A 22,408-nucleotide genomic window follows, 5' to 3' on the forward strand; every position below is an offset into this window, starting at 1 on the left:
CATAATTTAATTTTTTTAAAATGGAAAATTATACCTAATTTTCTAGATGTTATAAGAAATTGAAATATATATATATATATATATATATATATATATATATATATCTGGCTAAGTTTAAAAAGTAGTCTTTATTTAGTTTTGGCACAAATCTCAAGAAGCTAATGGGAAAATAAGTGTCAAAGAAATGGAAAACTGCCTCCACTGGACTGAAGATTTATTTTTGGTCCAAGGTGTCAGAGGGAATACTTTAAGATTATAAATATGGTAGAGTTTCATTAAAGTATTTTGAGTTTCCCCATGGGGAAAAAACCAAGCAATTCATTTTTTAGAGAATGATACCTAATTTGTTATTTTAACTTTTAATTGCTTCATTTATTTTGGTTCTTTTTTTCTGAGTATTGAGTAAATCCCTTTAATAACATGAATTATTTTCTCTATTAGAATCATTTCTGTAGGAAGACTGTTCACTCTCCCTTTTACTGTCAGCTACCTAGACACAATCTCTCAGAAGAATATAAAAGTAAACACAAATGTAAGTTTAAAATAGTAGTGACAGTTATTTCTTTCAAAAGAAGGTTTACATTTGGATATCAAGTTGAACAAATAAGCCATGTTAGTCAATAGACATTTAAAGAAAAATAAGAGAGGGGCAGAGCATTGCCCCCTGGTGGGCAGAGCGTCGCCCCCTGGTGGGCGTGCTGGGTGGATCCCGGTTGGGCACATGCGGGAGTCTGTCTGACTGTCTATCCTCGTTTCCAGTTTCGGAAAAATACAAAAAAAAAAAAAAAGGAAAATAAGATACTTCTCTATGCTGCTGAATTCAAAGTCTTCTTAGACTATATTTCTAATCTCACTAGATCAGTATAGATTAAATAAATAAAAACCTTATCAATTTTACTCAAAAGGAGCTAAACCAGATAATTTCAGATTTTAAAGATCAGCTTTGAGGAGTGGCCATCATAATTGCCTATGGGCATTAATAAAATAATTACAAATGAAAATAAATGTTTATAATACTTAGGTTGTATTCACATAGTCTGCAATTCCAAGAGCTCTTCTTTTATTTTATGTGAAAGAATAAAAAGGTTGTCCTATTTTTTCATAGTAAAATTGAAGCATGTGTTAACCAACATGGTCACATCAAGAATAGTTCTGACAGTAAGAATGAAACCAATCATCTTTTGATTTCCATTACAATATGGAATCTCTTATCAGTGGCATGTAGCACAAACTAATTAACAAGCATTTTTAAAGCATTTTCCAAGAATTTCTTAAGTACTTATCAGCTGCATACCCAAGTACCTTGTACAAGAAGTTACAAAAAGCACATTCTCTAATTATTTTAACTTTTAAAACAATATTTTTTCCAGATGAGTACAATTGAATAGAGTCTGTTTGATGTGTTTTTTTAAAATTTATTTTGTTTTCTAGATTCTGCATATCAATTAAAGCATATGGTATTTGTCTTTCTCTGTCTGACTTACTTCACTTAAAGTAATACCCTCTCGGTCCATCCATGCTGTTGCAAATGGTAAACGTTTATTGTTTTTCATGGCTGAGTAATAATCTACTGTATACATGCACCACAACTTTTTTATTCATTTGTTTATTAATGGACACTGGGTTGCTTCCATATCTTGGCTATTGTAAATAATGCTGCATTGAACACATATATGTGGAATCTAAAGAACAAAATAAATGAACAAAGAAAACAGAACAGACACATAGAAAATGATGGTTTCCAGAAGGGAGGGAGGTTGGGGGACTGGGTAAAAAGGTAAAGGGATTGAGAAGTACAGATTGGTAGTTACAAAACAATCATAAGATATAAACTATAACGTGGGGACTATAGTCAATTATATTGTAATCATTATGTATGGTGCCAGGTGGGCACTTGAATTATCAGGGGGACCAATCTGTAAAGTACATGACTGTCTGTCTGACCACTATGCTGAATACCTGAAACTAATATAAAATAATATTGACTGTCTAATGTAATTGAAAAATAAAATTTTAAAAACAACTGACTTGAAAAGTTAGACTAAGGAAAAGATAATTATGAAAACTTTACATCCTGAATATTACTTTGGTTATTAGATGATATAGTAACATAGAGCTTGTTAAAATAATTTTTTTTAGAAACTAAAGAAAGGATTACTTTTAAGAACCTAATTTATCATTTTATTCGAAAGTCTTCATGGTCTTTGAAAAAGTCTGTTCTAAAGAGTAATTTTCCCACAAACTCCAAAAGGAAGAGAGAGGTTCTATGAGATGTGAGGTAGAAGAAAAAGACTATGTGTCAGTCTTTGTTCCTTAGAAAATTCCCATTATGCTATTATTATTATTATTATTATCACTATTATGAATTTGTGAAAGAGTGAATCTTCTAGAAATTATATTACTTATAGAAGTCAGATGGGTAATAAGTGGCTGAACCATGATTCAACACATCTCTATGTGACTGGTGGCCAAGGTCCCATGATCTCTCCACCTGACCTCCCTCACCCCCACATCCATGCTGTCTACAGCAGAAATAGGAACTTTCAAGCTACACTATGAAAGTGTAATCAATTGTCAATATGGATCAACATTGACTGGAACTAACATTTATGTACATTACAATTCTTGAGTTCTCTAAGCCACAAGAGATCATTTAAATGATTTCGTTTTTGAAGTTAAATTATAGCCTGACCAGGCGATGGCACAGTGGATAGAGCGTCAGACTGGGACACGGAGGACCCAGGTTCGAGACCCCGAGGTCGCCAGCTTGAGCGTAGGCTCATCTGGTTTGGGCGAGGCTCACCAGCTTGAGCCCAGGGTCCCTGGTTCGAGCAGTGGGTCACTTGGTCCACTGTAGCCCCCCAGTCAAGGCACATATGAGAAATCAGTCAATGAACAACTAAGGAACCACAGCGAAGAATTGATGTTTCTCATCTCTCTCCCTTCCTGTCTGTCTGTCCCTATCTGTCCCTCTCTCTAACTCTCTCTGTCACAAAAAAATTATATATATAAATATATATATGTATTTTATAACCAATTTTGTTAGGTAGTAAAATTTAATATTTAAGCACAAGGGGTTTTGAGTCAGAAAGAAGTGAATTCAAATCCTGACTCCACTTTTTACCAACAAGGCCACTGGGAGCACGTGACTTAAGCATTCAGTCTTTGTTTCCTCGGTGAATCAACATGAAATGCCTGGCCACCTGGGTCGTCATTGGGATGGAGGATGATACGTACAACACTGGGGCACATGACAAATACTCAATCTTCCAAAGTTATTCAAACTATTAAAAAACACCTTGAAATCCTTTTTGGAAAAGAAGCATGAGTGGTAAATAGGTATTATTCATGAGGGGCTAAGAATATTAGGACACATTCATTGAAATTGGCTATGTTTGTAGAGTTATTAGCAATTTTACAAATAACTTTGATTTAGGAAGCAGTTTAAAATTAGCCATTTGGTGAACTTCTCTTTATGGAGTAGGCAGAAAATACTCCTTTTTTAAAAATAATTTTTATCTCTACTCACAAATCCTTTATTTGAGAAGTGCAAAAAGGATTACTAACATCATTGTGTTAGATCATTAACCTGGTGCAACATTCCCATTAGGCATTTCAATCTGATTGGCCGCCTTTAAATAACTAGAACAAGACGGATCCTGAGTAATTACCTACTGAGTTCAGAGTGTATCATTTGGTATGACTAAACTCAAAAATACAAATGCCTATTTAATGCATTTAAGAAATTGAAGGTCTAGTTTCTTGAACTTAAAAAAATTGGATATTTCATTACTTTCCAAAATAATTAAAAATGAATAAAGGGACATATAACAGATTTCACATTTTTGTTTCTGAGACAATTGGGCTAAACCAAGATAAAAATATTACTACAAACCAGCTATACCTTTTTTTTTTTTACCCCAAATGCATATTTTTCACTAATGATTTAGAAAATAAAATTAAAATGTAGTAAAATATGTTATGGTTCTAGGATGTTTCTTCAGTAAAGACATGGTTTCAATAAGTGGCAATCATACCAGTTACAGAGTCATTTGACCAGGAAGGTTAAAAATGGGCTAGTGTTTTAAATTTATTAATTTATTATGTTGAATCTGTCATTAAACATAAATGGAACAACACAAAACTGAGATACCCTATTTATTGATTTTGCAAGAAAATTTGTATTGCTAATAACTTGGGGGGATGCATGTTTAACTAAGAGAAATACACTGCCTTTAGTAATTATAATTCTTTAATTACATATCAGTGGAGACAGTCACAGAACAACTTAATTCTTTCATTAATACAGGGTTACTATTCTATGTAGATACAGCGTTATCTATGCTGATAGCCCAAAATATGAGATAATCTTTATAAATTAAAGATACACAGATTGGTACAGAGATTTACAGATAAAATCTTCCTTATCCTGGATGCACACAAGCAGCAAAAAAGCTCAGGGAATAACCATAAAAAAGACATGCTGCTATATGTATAAATTATGACCAGATTCCCCACTCGATGTGGTGGCATCTCTGTACAGGTACAGTTTTAAACAGTTTGCCTCTTTTCTGTAAAAAAAAAAAAAAAAAAAAAAAAAAGACATGCTGCACTAATCTAAAAAAAAAATAGTTTAGGGCAACTGAGAATTGCTCTTAAAGATTGCTCTTAAAGAGCTAATCTGTAAGTATCTTCACTCTGTTTAAATGGTGAGTGAGTTCACAGTCACAGTTAGGCAATGCAAAAAAACTTTTCTTCTTTGAGCAATAAATTCAGTCACAATGCTTCAGTATAATTAATGCAGCAAAACCTTTTATATTTCCAAAGAATATAGGTGTATATTTCAGATTGTTGTGAACAGCTCACAAACTTATACTGAAGCCATTTAACACATTGGTATCTTTCATGTTTAAATTCAAGATTAAATGAACAGTGTCACATAAACTGGTAGGCATTCAATGCTAAATCCACAGGTCCTCTGATCCCCCGAAAGCCCGGAGGGACTTACGATGTAGCTCTGTAGAAGCAGCTCCACCGAGTCTCTCCTCCCATACTTGATGATCCAAGATTTCAGCTTTGACTCTGCAAGAACCAGTAGTGAGAGCAGACGGTACTTTAATTCTAGAAATTCCATTTTCATTAAGTGTAGTTCTGATGTGGAGGAAACAAAATGAAACCTAGAAATGAAACACCGAGAATTCACAGAATGTAACTAATAGAAACAGAACGGTGCTTACTTAACCTGTTACAGTCAGCCTGAAACATACTGCAGGTACACGGTCTTCTAAACTCCGGCTGATCAATCACTATCTGGAGATCGGATTCCTTTTCTGCGTGTGGGTTTCAAAGCAAATCAGGATCGACTGAAGTCTTAGATGGAGCTCTTTCCCCTGCCAACACCTCTCATCTGTTTCTTTTATAAACTGCTCTTGCAATATTACATAATGTTCCTCACAGTACTGAACAAAAATACAGCCTCTGAAGAAACCATCTCTCTGATTTCTAGGCTCTGAATATATTCAGGTTTACTCTTTTCAATTAATAACATATTAGAATGTTGACATTCTTAAACATATGTTATGGGAGCCCAATTTTGTTGTACCAAATGTAAGCATTTCTGGAAAAAAAAAATCATTGAAAAGAAAAGAAATGGAAAAAGCATTCACCGGAGCATTTTAAAAAGAGACCTCCTTTAAAACATTCTCTTACCTCTCAGCCATGTCCTCTAATTGATCAGGTGGCACTGGGATCCCGTTGACGGACCTGGTCTGGTAGATTTCATGGAAGGCTCTTTTGTGGGCATCTGTGTTTTGAAGCAGATCCTAAGATACAATTTTTAAAAAAATTTTAAAAAAGAAATGAGGCAGCATGTTCACAGGAGGCTAGGAAGCATAATTTCCAGCCTGCACCGATGAGTCAATGTGTTCAACAATGTGCCGCTTCTGCCACAGGCTCATGCGGCGCGGTGCCTACCCCGGGTTTGCACCTTGTTCAGGAGCCCCGTGTTGTCTAGGAGGCCCTGGGCTTAGCGCTGCATTTAATAACTATGGCATCATTGAAACACACATGCCACTTGCACAGCAATGCATTCACACATTTTAAAGGTACATGAGCCAAAAAGAAAATGTAATGATTGCTATAAACCATGATTGGTGGTGTTCTTTTCCTCCCTTGAATTTTAGATGTGTTGGTTTTTAAAAGCTTAAAATTAAGCACAATGAATTTAACCCTTTAATGGTAAAAACTATTAGACTATTGTTAATTTTATTTTGAATGCATGCAAGCTATCATAAAGTGATATCTGCTTGCTATCTAAAGTAAGCCAGTTTATGACAATGTATTATGAAAGTATCCTCATGGTTAGAAGATTTCAAGTAAGCAAAGAGAATTTCCCATAGATATCATGTGTTATGTTTATAAATATTCTTTGCAGACTGTATAGAAGTCAATAATTTGAATATTTTATTTAAGTTAATTTGAATCTTTCTTGATTTGTTTTCTGAGTTTTTCCCTGTCGACAAATTTACTTATGTACAGACTTACATGAATTTCACAATTCCTGGCCAATTTTAAAGAAAGACAGAGGTGAAATCTTCATGCCTATTTTCTAGAGCTTAGTTTATTTCTCAAAAGCAGAAAAAATACTCAACCGTTTGTCACACCCTGCAAAGTAAGACACATTAGCCCACCAGAATGATGTGTTTAAATGAATATTGTTTCTTTCACACAAGGATTCAGTGGATTAATTAGAGGAAACAGAAGCAAAAAAGAGCCATATTGAGAAAAACTTGATGGGTGGAAAAAATTGAAGGCTTTCATGTTCTAAATTAAAATGCTAAAGTCATAAATGTTTGTTCATATAAGTGAAATTAATTGTTTTTGAGAAGGGGCATTAATTTTTACATTGTAGATAAAGTCAGAGGCAAACCATTTCTATCCTGATGTATTTTGCTATGACTACATTTCGACCTGCTTTGAATCTGTAGGTAACTAGACAGATACTCACAAGTCACTCTTGCCCAGAAAGGGTGCAATATGTGCAACCAAGCTGATCAAGAGGACAGAGGACTGTCCTAGAGCAGAGGCTGACTGTGAGTGCTTTAGTCACTCTTTACCTCTTTTCTGTTACAAGACACAATTTCATGGTGAATGATCTTGGCTGAAACTCCTCCAAGTGATATCAGGGCAAATTTAGAGCCATTACCACATCCAGCCCTGACGTGCTATGTGTGACTATATGTTAACGTACAGATAGAGGTCTGTGACTATATTGGAATATCCAAACGGTCAGTTGCTTTCTAAGAAGTTTTCCCTATTGTAGTTGTAAATATCCAGTTCATTGAAAAAATCTTGATGGAATATCAAAACAGACAAAGGCATTTTCAAACATATGTTTGAAGAACTACAGCTGGTGTGATGTCATTGGGTCCTCTGATAGGCCGCCTGCCTATAAAACAGCCAGCGCAGCATATGACTTTAATTTGCTGTAAGTTCACAGGAACTAAGTGAAATCTTTCAGATCTCCCACTCTCAGTGAAACATGACCTTGAACTGGATCACAAACTCATGAGCAAAAACAAATTGAAAAAATTGTCTCAACCAAATATCTATTCCTTCGCTGCAGGAGAGTTTGTCTTGCAACTTGAATGAGGTAAAAACATCGAGACTGAGACCCCTACATTTAGCCAGAGCCCTCCCTCAAAGACACCGATGTGGGCCTGGTTGGTAGCAAATTCAAATACAGGCAGAGGAAAGCAAAGAGCCTCAAACACAGGAAACAGGCCACCATGAGTGAGAATCAGCAGAAACAACAAATTTATAGCGTTAGAAAAATCTAAGTAATTTAATACTTGACAACAACTTGTAAGTTAGAAAGAGAATGCTCTAGGTGAACTGTTCTTAATTCCTTACATTGATTAAGAGGTTGAGATATTGTTTAACTTTCAATTTTGTTAAGAATCCGTGGCATAATTTCAAGGGCAATTACACTCTATGGCATTTATAACTCTCAAACCAGTAGAAGAAACAACACAGAATAGGAAAAACAAGCAAGCAAACGAACAAACAAAAACTCTTCAAGTCAACTTGTAAATAGCAAGAAGGTAGGAAAACAAAGTAGGGCAAATTGAAAGGGAGAAGTCAGATGGTAGAAACCAACTTAAGTACACCAATAATTACAAATAAGTGTAAATAGACTACAAAGTCACTAGTTAAAAGGCAGAGATGGTCAGATCAGACAAATAAAGTACAACCAAGTGAGACAGAACCATCTGCTTCTTACAGGAGATGCACCGACACATTAAGAACATGGATAGGTTGCAGTTAATAGAATGGCAAACAACCTGCTGGGCAAATACGAGTGAAAGGAAGCTGGTATAAATACATTAGTATCAGAAAAAAAATGGATTTCATTACAGAAATCATTATAAGTTATTAACTACTTAATGATGAAACCTGCAATTTGCTACAAGATACATTCATTCTGAACTTGAACACATCCAGTAAGCCTCAGAATACAGAAAACAAGAAGCTATAGAACTGCAGGGGGAGCTGAGAGATTTCCACGGCTGTGGGAGTGAACAGCATATTCCCGCAGGGACTGAGACAAAGCAAAGGGGACAATCAGGACAGCAGGTTAGGGGGGTGGGAGGGAACAGGAGAGAAAGGACGACAGACCTATGGGCCTCACGGGCCTTTGTAAGAATTTTTGGTGTTTTTTTTTAGTCGATGGGAACCAGTGGAGAGTTTTGAGCAGAGGGGTCAAGTCAACTGACCTGCGTTTTAAAAGGAGAGCTGTGGCCATTCTACTGAAAACACCCCGTCCATGGTCCACTGCTTCCTTGGGCTTCGAAGACTGCCTAGTGGCTGGGTTGCCTCTTACCTTACTGATGGCTCTTTCTCACACTCTTTGATTTCTTAACATTAGGTTCCTTCAGGGCTAAGGTCTTAATCCTTTTCTCTTCTCTATGTAATTTCCTTATTTGATTTCTCTAGCCCCAGAGCTTCAACATCCCTCTGTATGCCAATGATTCCAGTATTTACCTTCAGTTTATACCCTTGTTCTGAGCTCCTCTTTCTCTTCTCCTGCTGCCCATTCCTCATGTCCACTTAAATGTGACAAGTCCCACACCCGACCATGCCTCAAACTGAACTACTAATCTTTCCTCCCAAACCCGCTTCATTGTTTCTCCATCTTAACTGATGAAAACTCCATTTTCCAACTGCTCAGTCAAAACATCCTAGTGTCATGTCTGACTCCCTTTCTTTTACAATCAACATCTGATGCTGGAAATTTTCTTTGCTCTGACTTCAAAGTAAGTTCAGAATCTGACCCTCTCTCACTATCTCGACAGCTCCCACTCTGGTTCTAGCCACCCTACCTGGATTATCGGAACTGGTCCATTGGGTCCCACCTGCTATCCCTAACCCCGTCTATTCTCACACAGCAGCCAGGGTGATACCGTTAAAAAGTGATAATATCATTCCTCCAATAAGAACATAGATGGGCAAAGATGGTTAGGATATAACAGACAAAGTCAACAAGGCTAATTAAAGTGAAATTAAGGAGAGTGAGTAGGTGCAAAGACACAACGTGGGACAAAAATAGGGGCTTAATTGTAGGCACAAAAGATAATAGTTTGAACAATTTTATGACAATAATACTAAAAACTTAGTCAAATGGACAAATTCTTAGAAAACGTAAATGATCAGTATGAACCCAATTAAAAACTTGGAAGCCTAGATATTTTTTAAACCACTTTTAGGATCTGAGGATACAAGAGAAAAAAAACAATGGTCTTACCCTTGGAGTTGAGAAAACAGTGTCAGAAATCAAGCAATAAATAAGATAAATAATTAAAAGACAGTTACAATGAAGGGGGGAAAGGAGTAGTAATTTCAAAGAGGTGGCCAATAAAGGGTTGACTAAAAGGTTACCTTTCAATAAAGGTCCAAAGGAGCCAGAAAGGCTCATGATGGGAATATTAGTGGAAGAATGTTTCAAGTCCAGGAGAGAGAACATTCCAGAATGATGGCTAAGGCAGAGGCTGCGAGGTGGGAATGTGCCCGCCTACTGGATGTCATGTTTTCAGTGAGGTTCCACTGACTACCTTACTTAAAAGTACAACACCCATTGTACTTTTAACGCTTCCTGTCTTTTTAGCTTGTACTGCAATGTTTATTTATCATGTTCATTATGTATTATCTTCCTCCTCCCACTAGAAGTTAAGTGACATATGGGTAGGGATTTTTGCCTATTTTGCTTATGGGTGTGTCACAAAAGCCTAGATCATGATATTTGCACATGATAAACATTTGTGGAAAGACTAGAAAGCCGAAGCCAGATGAGGAGAGAGAAAATGAAGAAACCAAATAACAAAAGTGTGTCAAGAATAAAGGGGTAACTAGGCAAAATGATTCTGAAGGGGAAGAGTATGTATGACCAGCAGTTGCCGCCATTGCGGCAAGAACCACATGCAGGTTCTTGTTAGATTCGGGCAGACGGTAAACAAACAGTGGAGCCAAAGAATGGTGGGCCTTTGATTCTAGGAGGATCTGGAGAAGATTCTCCTGGTTGTGGAACCGGATAATGTGTCAGGGCTTTGTGAGCTCTGAATGAAGAGGGAAGTGTTTTCCTTGTGTGTTTGCTCGTCGGCTGGTGCAAGACTTGAATAAAGGAATGGCCCACCATTTTTTTGGCTCCACTGTTTCTTTACCATCTGCCCGAATCCAATGAGAACCTGCATGTGCATGGCTGCGATGGCCGTGACTACTGGCCATACAGGGAGGAAAGATGAGGCCTGAGAACTGGTCATTGAGGGAGAATCAAGGAGAACCCTCCTTGAGATGGACAGTGTTTCCAGAGGAAACTTGGTTGGAATGGGTTCTAGGAGGAATGGGGGAAGAGCGCTTTGAAACCACAATGAAAGCACAGACAATTTCTTCCAAGAGCTTTGCTGTTGCAAAATAACAGAGGAAAAACGGACAGTAGCTGGAGAGGAAAGTCTAGTTAATGAAGAGATTTATTTAAGATGAGAGAAAGAGCAGCATACTTTACGGGAAATATCCAGCATATACAGAGATAAAATCCCAGAGGGAGAACAACAGAAATGGTCCTCTGGAGATGAGCAGGGAGGCCGAGAGCGAGTGCACATGCAGAGGCTGCCCTTTGCGCGGAGCACAGATGGTCCATCCATAGTAACAGAAGTGGAAACGGAGTATTCGAGCACAGACTCCTGTAGGTGGGAGGCTGTGGTCGTGGGAGCCTGCGGAAATTCTTTTTTGATTGCTTCTATTTTCCCAGGGAAATAGGAAGCCCTGTCATCAGCTGAGGGTGAGGCTGGAGGAGGAGACAAGGTGTGGAATACCTCTGGGGTGCCAGGCAGCAGTAAGGCAGTAAGGGCCCCCCAGGGTTAGTCCCCATGCATTTTTCTCCAGCCACAGTCAGCGCCTTCTGTGTGGGCAGGAACCAGGGAGAGAGGTGGCTTTAACCAGGGTCGGACTTTAACCAGGACAGCAGGACCGAGTGAGACATGGACAAGGTGATTGGGGTGTGTACAAGGGGTGATGTGAAGGACTGAGCACTGAGTACAAGCAGAATACAAAGGGAACGAGTGACAACATAAGGAGGATCAAGGCAGCAAGCAGGACAGGTTCAGTCAGAGAGAGGCGGTCAAGAAACTGAGAGTCCAGGATACTGGAGAGATCCCCCACAGATTACCGAAGTTATTAAAAATCATGGCTTATAGGCCCTGGCCGGTTGGCTCAGTGGTGGAGCGTCAGCCTGGCGTGCAGGAGTCCCGGGTTCAATTCCTGGCCAGGGCACACAGGAGAAGCACCCGTCTGCTTCTCTACTGCTCCCCCTCTTCTTCCACTCTGTCTCTCTCTTCCCCTCCCACAGCCGAGGCTCCATTGGAGCAAAGTTGGCCCAGGTGCTGAGAATGGCTCTATGGTTTCTGCCTCAGGTGCTAGAATGGCTCTGGTTGCAACAGAGCAACGCCCCAGATGGGCAGAGCATTGCCCCCTGGTGGGCATGCCGGGTAGATCCCGGTCGGGCGCATGCAGGAGTCTGTCTGACTGCCTCCCCGTTTCCAACTTCAGAAAAATACAAAAAAAAAAAAAAAATCATGGCTTATATTGTGTTCCAGAGAATAAAATCTTCAAGAAAGGAAGGAGAGTGATCTAGGTTGGGTCAATAACTGCAGTAAGGATGGTTAGAGTCTGATGACTCTATGATTCCTTAAGACTGAGAACCTTATTTTGTCAAAGCAATACTACTAATAGAAATGAGTAAGATTAATCACTCTATATGTATTATATACAATAGTTTTGTGGGCACATTTTAAGCTTAGCGCTTAAAAAATCCTGTATTGTCAAGTATGTGATTGTGGGCAATGCACATAACCTCTTTCTGCCTAAAGTTCACTGATCTTAAAAATGAGAATAATAGGCCCTGGCTGGTTGGCTCAGTGGTAGAGCATCGGTCTGGCGTGTGGAAGTCCCGGGTTCGAGTCCCGGCCAGGACACACAGGAGAAGCGCCCATCTGCTTCTCCACCCCTCCCCCTCTCCTTCCTCTCTGTCTGTCTCTTCCCCTCCCACAGCCGAGGCTCCATTGGAGCAAAGATGGCCCGGGCGCTGGGGATGGCTCCATGGCCTCTGCCTCAGGCACTAGAGTGGCTCTGGTCACAACAGAGTGACGCCCCGGATGGGCAGAGCATCGCCCCCTGGTGGGCGTGCCGGGTGGATCCCGGTCGGGCACATGCGGGAGTCTGTCTGACTGCCTGCCAGTTTCCAGCTTCAGAAAAATACAAACAATAATAATAATAATAATAAATATATATATATAAAATGAGAATAATAATTCCTATTTCATATCCCAAATGTCAAGTGTTCAGTGGAATTAAGTACTTAGCACTGAGACATAGCTAAATTCTCAAGTATAATTAGCTCTTATTATTGTTGTTATCTTTCTAGGTAACTGAACAGTAGAGTATCTAAAAAATAGAAAAGATAGTAGAGGTGTACCTTGTTTTCCAGAATAAGTATGTTTCTACGTACATGCAAGTTAATTTTTTTTTAAAAAGTAACAAAAAAATTGGTAGAAACAAAAAGTTGACCCTTTAAAAAATCGTGCTTAAAAGCTTATCTGAATTCAGTTTTCAAAAACTGCCTATATATTAAGTATAATGAATGGTTAGTGTGAGGAAGGGAGTGCCTAGGTGACCACCATGGGAGGGGAGCAGGGGCAAGCAGCTCAGTGGGCTCTGAGTGAAGATCTAGGAGGGGATTGAGTTGACGTCACTCCTGACACATCCCAAAGTATTGGGAGGAGAGTTAGAGAATTCAAGGAGAGTCTGAGCAAATATGAAGAAAACTAAATAAACAACAAACCTGTTGCTGATTTCGAGGAAAACCAATTGCTGTGCATAGTCTCTGTTCAACTGAAAACAGCGTTTATAGAATTATAATGTCAACAATAAATACGGAACTATGAAGAATTTTGATAAGAGTCTAATTGGGGTCTGAGGGGAAAGAAATGTGGGTGTTGAGTGTGTGTGTGTGTGTGTGTATGTGTGTGAGAGAGAGAGAGAGAGAGAGAGAGAAAGAGTGTGTGTGTGTGAGAGAGAGAGAGAAAGAGAGAGAGAGAAGGTGAGAGGAAGAGAAAAAAATGTGAAGAATGTATATGTATAAATAAAGAATTCTAGATCTTCCCTGACCAGGCGGTGGTGCAGTGGATAGAGCGTCGGACTGGGACGCGGAGGACCCAGGTTTGAGACCCCGAGGTCGCCAGCTTGAGTGCGGGCTCATCTAGTTTGAGCAAGCTTGGCTCACCAACTTGAGACCAAGGTCGCTGGCTTGAGCAAAGGGTCACTCAGTCTGCTGTAGCCCCCCAGTCAAGGCACATACGAGAAAGCAATCAATGAACAACTAAGGAGCTGCAATGAAGAATTGATGTTTCTCATCTCTCTCCCTTCCTGTCTGTCTGTCCCTATCTATCCTTCTCTCTGTCTCTCTCTGTTTTTGCCACAAACAAACAAAAAGAATTCTAGATGTTGATCGCATATTTAAGTTTTGATGACATGAGCCATAATTACTTTAAGACTCGGAGGCAAAGATAACATTCTCAAAAAACATTCTTTTTTTTTTTTTTCATTTTTCTGAAGCTGGAAACGGGGAGAGACAGTCAGACAGACTCCCGCATGCGCCCGACCGGGATCCACCCGGCACGCCCACCAGGGGCGACGCTCTGCCCACCAGGGGGCGATGCTCTGCCCATCCTGGGCGTCGCCATGTTGCGACCAGAGCCACTCTAGTGCCTGAGGTAGAGGCCACAGAGCCATCCCCAGCGCCCGGGCCATCTTTGCTCCAATGGAGCCTTGGCTGCGGGAGGGGAAGAGAGAGACAGAGAGGAAAGCGTGGTGGAGGGGTGGAGAAGCAAATGGGCGCTTCTCCTGTGTGCCCTGGCCGGGAATCGAACCCGGGTCCTCCGCACGCTAGGCCGACGCTCTACCGCTAAGCCAACCGGCCAGGACTCAAAAAACATTCTTGCTCATGTATTGATGAGTCTCATTTTTGTGCTTTTATTGGTTTATTGCATTTCCAAGTGAGCCCAACATATTAGAGCAGAATAGTGACACTAAACGGATGGCTGATTTTTCTGTGATTGAGAAAATGTATAAATTTGGTTATCTTAACCATGATTCTCACTTCTCACATCACTAAAGCTTAGCTTATTGTAGGCGCCAAATAAAGATATTTTGAATGAGTGAGAACTGGTCTTATAATCGACAATTACACTGTTTTATGCCTTTACGACTTCAAGTACCTGTCCCCAGACCTAGTACAAGTTCCTGACTTGGTAGAAAAGATCATTCTGAGGCATTGCCTTGAACCTCATCTTGGCCCCTACCTGCCTCTGCTTACTTTCTATGGCTGCCTCATCCCATTCCCGGTCTTTCAGCCCAGCCCTTTCTGGTTTTCAGTCCCAGATAGCCATTGTCTCTGATTCCCACTGCTCCCTTCTCCCTGCTCCTCTTCACTTCTGGATTATGGTTGTGTACTGCATGCTGGCAGAGAGATGCTTCTGGCTACACACTTGGTGGCTGGCACAGGGTCTTCCTCCATGGAGCCAAAAGAGTCAGGAAGAGCCTTGCATTACATAGTCACTGAGACATGCTAACAGCACGCCTTCCAATTGAAATGCATCTCCCACCAGGGGCTGATGCTGCTTACAGCCTACCGTGAGTTAATATTTCTGCTAAACCTCACAACCTAGTAAACAGCACTGTTAATATTCTAGGACATTTTCACTCTGGTGGAGCATTTCAATCAGATGGCAGTCTATTAGATAAACAACAAACACATGCTTTTCCTCAAAACTTTAGACCTTTACAAGTCTCCCTGGTGCCAAAACCTGGCACATAGTAGGCCTTCAGTGCACATTGGCTAAACTGACACATCTAACTTGTAATCAATATAGCTTTAATATTGATTAAAACCCAAAGGTGGCTTCTCTTGTACGAAACATTCACATCAGTTAAGCACTGTTTTGATAGTTACACTATTTGCATGAAGAAAATTTTTTAAAATTGTACTTAAGGTGAATTCTTAATTTGTTAATGTGGTATCATTTGTGTAACACTGGTTTAGCATTTTTCTCTTATCTTTAATATCCTGGGAATCTCAACATTGACATGGCCCAGGCTTTGCTATGCTTCTGAGAAACTCTAACCTGGCCCAGACCCAGGAACATTCATTCTCGTGACTTGGTCTCTTACTCCTCATCTTCAGAACAGGTCCAGATTTTCTGTGTGTCCCTCTAACGTAGGAGTAGACCCTGAAGTCATGCTCTCCTCCGAGAGGTGGTTCCTAGGGTGTGTGTATGTGTGTGTTGGTGCTGTTCTGGTGGTGAGTAAAGAAGGCTAAGAAATAGCCAATAACCAGTACAACTGAAAGTGTCTGAAGGTACTGATTATAAATGAAGAGGAGTTAAGAATCAATGGCTGCAGGACCCTGACCGATTGTCTAGGATCACAGACTCTTGTCAGTCTTGTGGGATGAGCTAGCCGGGGTTGAGTAAGTTGAGCTGAAAGGGCCCGGAGCTGAAATCCCATGAGATCTCTATGTCTCTAGTTCCAAACGGTAATGTTCTAGAGGAGCACGAAACAAGACTTGTACGGCTTTGCTTTATAATTTACACTAGAATATACAATACTCTATTTCCTCGGAGTAGTTTACAAAATATTATATCAATAATACAGCAGAAAATACACATGAGCCACAAAATTGTACACGTGGTCAGGAGTAGAAATCTCTGCTTGCCAGTTGTTATTCACATTTACAGTAATCCTCACCATGAGACAATGAATGAGGTACATAAGTTCAACTGCACAAAATGAAGCACTGTGCTAATGAAAAACAGCACTTTTAGTTAAAACCTATCGCAAAACACAAAGTGGAAGTATATTAGAAATTACACTAAGCACAACCGAATGCGCAGTGAGCTTAAAAACCATCACAGATGACTAAGAAGCCATAGGACACAAATTCCGGACACCACCACCTGCACCCCCCCCACCCCCGCCTCGGCACCTTGAGGATGTGACCCGCCTTTCTCTGAAAACAGAAGCAGGAATGAGGTCTGAAGCCAAAGGCCAATTACATTATTATGCAAGTGCACGTAGTCTGTGGGCTCATCTTTCACAAAATAAGACATAGCAACAGAAATAAAATAGCAAAGATAACTGCAGACGAAACAGAGCCACAGAACGACTGGAAAGTGCCTCAGGGAACAATCTTCGGGAACTCTGATGAACAGGTATAGGAGAGCCACCCGGCTCGGAGAACTTCTGAGAAGCGCGATATCACTGAGTCAGTATGCGTGGACACCTGGGAAACCCGTGGCAGTGCAAGTTCTCGACAGACTGCATCTCCCGACCACATCAAGAGTGGCATGCTGTGCCGGGCATGGTGGCACACGCCTGTAGTCCCAGCTACTCGGGAGGCTAAGATCCTCCCTACTCGGGAGAATCGCTTGAGCCCAGGAGCTCTGGGCTGTAGTGCGCTATGCCAATCGGGTGTTAGCACTAAGTTCTGCATCAAGATGGTGACCTCCCGGGAGAGGGGGACCACCAGGTTGCCTAAGGAGGGGTGAACCAGTCCAGGTCGGCAAAGAGCGGCATGCTGGAAGGTGGCCTGATCAGAATCTTACCTTGTGCTGCTCAAGTTTCCGTTGTATGGTGTTGGCCGTTTCCTCGTGGACCTGCTGAATGGCTATTTCCTCCCTCAGGGCCACCTCTGCTCTGTAGAGCCAGGCGCCTATGGTGCCCAGAGGGGCAGGAAGAGATTTATCAAGCTGTATGTGCCAATCAAAGAGCTGAAATACAAAAGTAGAAGAACAGAATTATCTCTTAAGACAGAAGGCAATTTCTGAAATTCCCTCAGATGATTTTAAAGCCTATATCAGGTTAATTTCATAAATATCAAGTAAGAAATTATCTGTGTTCTGATTGTGATGCTTTGAGAATGGGGAGGAAATCACAGTTATAAACAAGTTGGAAGAAACAAAATACATCTTAGACATGGAAAGCTGTTGTAGGGAGCTTAGCCATCTTCTTACAGGAAAAGCACAAAGCACCCCCTGACTGTCAGTGTGGCTCTCGCTGAGAGGGACAAGATTGGGTACAGTGGCCTCCTCAAGGCTGCAGGGGCTTGTGCCCCTGCTCATGCGTATCGTCCTGCAGGTGAGAACAGGTCCAGAACAATCACGGTCATAGAAGACAAGTATTCAGGCTTCTTTCTACAACATATAACTTTCGACCATCTTTGCATGTCTTCCACTTTATTCAGTCCTCAAGCACCATTTCCACACTCGATGAACTGCCAGTAGCATGGGGGTTAAGGTGCTTGGAAACTAAGCTATTCTTTGGTAATGTTTATGGGAAAGTAGACTAAAAAATGAAGAAAATAGGGTACGTTCAAGGCAAACAGTCCTATAGTAGTAGAAATGTCAGAGGTTTTGAAGTCGCGGTCTTTAAGTTTGCAAAGTATTAATATTAAAGTTACGGAGCAATTTCCTTGCAGGTTCACAAAAGACCAGATAAGAAGGTATGTGAAATTAGAGAATATAAAAATGAATGTGAATATAGGAAGGTTACTAACTATTGATGAAACAGGATTATGAAAATGGAGAATTTGTGAAAGCTGCAATTCTAAACAACCCAGAGTTTATTTGTGCAAAGTGAGAAGTAACCCAGATGGTCTTCCATGACGTCAGTCTGTCATCTGGTCAATGGTGACATCACGCATAGGGCAGGCAAGGCAGGAAACAGTTGTTATTTAAGCACTTCCATTCACTCAAAGGACAAAGATTCTCCCACAGTTAAAGCCTTTCCTACCTGAGACAGAGGCAGGGGGACCTGGTGCAACATCGCTGTGTAGAAAAGGATGACGGAAAATATTTTTGACTAAATTACGTAAGCCCTAATGAAATGAACTGCAGGGGAACTTACCCTGGAGGACACTCTATCCCAGGACTGTTTGACCAGTGCTTGGTCAAGTGACAGTTTACCGTCTCTATGTAATGGTTGGAGTAAATGTTCAATCTGTTTCCTTTTTGTTTCATATTGAGCTCTGAAGTGCTTAAATGACTGAAAGAGGAAAAACAGCAACAACATGGCAATGAGTCAAAAAAAACCCAAAAGCACAGGAAACTACATTTCCTAAATAACAATCCTTATATTTGGATAACACTCAGTATATGCTGTTGATAATGATAATAACAGATATGATACTAACAGCAGCTACCATTCATCGTGCCCTGACTATGAGCTGGGTCTCACGCTAGGGGCTCTCTGCACGTCTCTTCCCTCCATTTGATTTTTAATGAACACATCCTAAATAGAACTTCATGTACAAAATGAATTGAAATGACCAGTAAGTACACAGTTATGTTAAAGAATATGAGAATGGTCCTACAGAATCTAACAGATAACATATCTAGAAGAATTTTAAGTCTTAGAGTAAACAAACATGCAAATCCACAGGAAGAACACTGGGGCGGGGTGGTGAATAAATATTTTACCACAATTACCTCCCATTCTTCTAACTTAATGTAATTAAAAATACCAAAATATAAAATCAATCTTTAATTTTATTCCACAAAATTCTACCCATGCAAAACCTGAAAAAATACACTGTCGATTAAAAAGCTTATAGAAAAAATGCCGATGACACAACAAACCCACAAACACAGGGAGACGTTCCCTATGTTCAGATTTCGGGTGATTGCTAACCCTACTTCACGAAACTGGTTATACTATTTGGCCTGAAAGGAGCGTTTCTGTTCCGTGCTTTTCCAGTCCTTTGCTTCTCTTTTACAAAATGACTCTGTGCAACAGGTGACTTTATAGCTTACAACTTAGTTTTTGATCATTTATGCTAAAACTAAAACTCATTCATGGACTAAATAAGTATATTCACTTTGTCTTTGCATTTCTAGTCTCAATTTACTGGTTTAATAACTTTTTTAAATGGTTCTCATCCCAGAAAATTAGTTTTGGGAAAAAAGATTACACTGAATTTCAAAATTCAGCTAAAAAAGTATATACTACATATAAGAACATATTGTCCACTTTGCCATGTTCATCAAATATAATGTTGATGGCATCATCTATCTAAATTCAGGCATCCTGTATAGATATAATTATATAAAATCACATATAATGCAATAGCTAAATCTATTCTTATTTGCCATATTGACTCTCTCACATTATGCTACCTTTCTGTAGCAAATATGGTTGAAATGCACTATAGACTAAAATACATTATAGCTTTGCTATTAAAATGCAATGCTATGTTAAATAAGGCGAAATGTCAATGCTACATGGAATAAACCACAACTTAATTGGAAAGCCTAGTATATGATTTTGTGTCTTAGAATTGGAAACTGGAAGTCAAAATCCAATGAATAACGGTGTAATGAGACCGGGGAAACAATAATCACTCTGGACTCAAGCCAAATGCAATTGTTTGAACAAGGCAGGTCATGGTAGAAATGGATTCCATTAATGGGCCCACTCCAAATGTTCATGGTGCAATCCTTTATTCAGTTCAGCTTATTTTAAAGTAATTTTCAGTTTGGCATCAGTGTCTTTTTTTTTTTTTTTTTTTTGGTGGATTTGTTGTTGTTATGTGACATCTGTAAAATCATAAGTTGTATAAAAAAATAACTAGATGTTTGTGTTCTGGGTCATTTATAAGACTCTGAGTTCTGAAAAATTCATGAAGTCTCAGCCTTGCATATACAGTATAAGCCCATAAAATTTAAAACTACATATTTACACGGAAATACAATTATTAAAGTACATGCAAACAAGATAATGAACATTATTTTTTACAGACTATTGTCATTAATGTCATTTGAAAGATTAAACATAGATTAAATGATACACACAGATATGACTCATGAAAAGCTTTTAAAAATTGAAATTTGTTTCATACATTACCTGATATTTATCCTGCAGATTTGACTCTGTCACCTGTGCCCTTGTCAAATCTTTTTCAAATTGTTCTATCCAAACTTTCACTTCCTTCAGAATCAGCCTGTCTTCTCTCTAGAAACCAGCAGGCATTACAATTTTATTAGTAACTACTGTGCCTTTGTGTAATTGCTGATTAACACCTGACTGATCCTAGAATAGACTTAACATTTAATAAGTTTCAATTCTCTCTGAAAAGTATTCTCCTACCCTCACCCCTTAGGGAAAGTAAAAACACAAAAGTTAATTCTGTAAAAATACCATCTTAATAATCTTTGAATACTGAAATTATGTTTTTCTGCCTCAAAAAGAAATCCCTCACCCTCATTTAATTAAGAAAATACCTGCAAGAAAGGAATGTCCTAAGTTAAAAATCACTCAGAGTCACGGCTGGAATGGAAGTAGAAACAGACCTGCTTTCGCTTCTCAATCCCAGGCCATTGGCAACCCAGAGGACTATTCTGGGCGAGATTAATCTTGACCAAATTCAAGAAGGTACAGTCACAATAACACCAGAATACTTGTGTATATTATTGGAAAATATTATTCAGTGTTATAAGCTCCATATGAACAGAAAACACACGTATCTGTGTGGTATTTCTAGACCCTGGCAACATGGCACCAATAAGATTTTACTAAATGAATTTATATGCTGAATAAATTCATCTAGGACACCACTCTCATCTCAAAAATGAAAACAACAAAAGAATTGGAGATTTACATGTTGTTTCCACAAATAACAACAAGAGCCGTTCTAACATCGAATAAGTAAAACTATTCTAATTTTTCATCAAGATTTCTTATCTGGTATGAATGCCAAAGTAATCGTAAACAGATTTAACATGATTTTTTTTGGCACCTACAGATAGCTTTCAATTACAGCATCTCACTGGATGATCCCAGCCCTGTGCCAGAAATAACAAGTGTCTCTGTTGACAGGAGAAGGGATGGAGTAGAGGGCGTGGCTACAGAGGCAGGCAAAGGTGGTTAGAAATTCTGGTTCTGACATGGTTTCACTCTGGGATCTGGGCACATCTTTTTGTTTGTTTGTTTGCTTGCTTGCCTTATTCTTAACCTCCGCACTGTTGTACCTTCATCTGAGGAGTCATCACACGCCCTTTCCATGGTTTGGGAACAACAGAGATAATCTCTGTAACACACCCACTACGGAGATTGCTACACAACACTATCGAGCTTCATGCCCTCTCTCGCTTTCCAGTCTTGCAAAGGCAACCGTCCTCTGCATGGAACATTTCCCCTGGATAATGCCTCCCTCAGAGCTCAGCTCAGCTCAGCCTGCTCGGAGCCAGAAGCTACCTTCTAACCCAGAAGTCTCTGGCAGTGGCCCTCAAACCTTCCTGTGCACTAGAATCACCGGAGAGCTTGTGAAAACAGATGGCTGGGCACCGCCCTCCAACTTTCGGGCTCAGTAAGTCTAAGGCGGAGGCTGAGAATTCGTATCTCTAACAAGTTTCCAGATGAATTTGATGTTGCTGGTCCAGGTGCCATATTTTGAGAACACTTCTCTATGATCCCATAACAACCTGAGCTTCAATAGTCACTCCAAATGCACTATATTTTATCATCCACTAAACTGTCTCTTTTTCCTCTCTATATTAACTCGTGTATCTTTTCTACTCCAGCCTAACACAGTGTCTGGCACCCAGTATTACTCAATATGTAACTGAAATAAATGAGGGACTGATAACACAGTGAATTAGAGAAACAAATGGAATGGGAGGCCAAGACTCCAAAGCTTCAGCTCCCTGATGGTGGCTCTTCTGAATGAACAGTGAATGTGATCAAGACACAGGCTTTATTATTGGTTGACTTTCATGTTTATAAAAGCGCTAATTATACATTCTTATGA

At 39.7% G+C, this 22,408-nt stretch overlaps 1 protein-coding gene across 2 annotated transcripts in view; it reads right to left on the bottom strand.

Moving 5' to 3' along the window:
- Window positions 1-22,408, bottom strand: part of SYNE1 (spectrin repeat containing nuclear envelope protein 1) — a 445,623-nt gene that overhangs the window by 303,554 nt on the left and 119,661 nt on the right. For both annotated transcript variants that reach the window (XM_066248218.1, XM_066248216.1), the window contains 5 exons: window positions 20,506-20,613; window positions 18,511-18,648; window positions 17,211-17,375; window positions 5,710-5,822; window positions 5,009-5,177 (listed from right to left, as the gene is read on the bottom strand). In XM_066248218.1, coding sequence (XP_066104315.1) covers window positions 5,009-5,177; window positions 5,710-5,822; window positions 17,211-17,375; window positions 18,511-18,648; window positions 20,506-20,613 — 693 coding nt within the window. The remainder of the gene's footprint in view (window positions 1-5,008; window positions 5,178-5,709; window positions 5,823-17,210; window positions 17,376-18,510; window positions 18,649-20,505; window positions 20,614-22,408) is intronic.

This window comes from Saccopteryx bilineata, chromosome 12 (assembly GCF_036850765.1).
Source record: "Saccopteryx bilineata isolate mSacBil1 chromosome 12, mSacBil1_pri_phased_curated, whole genome shotgun sequence".
Taxonomy (NCBI): domain Eukaryota; kingdom Metazoa; phylum Chordata; class Mammalia; order Chiroptera; family Emballonuridae; genus Saccopteryx; species Saccopteryx bilineata.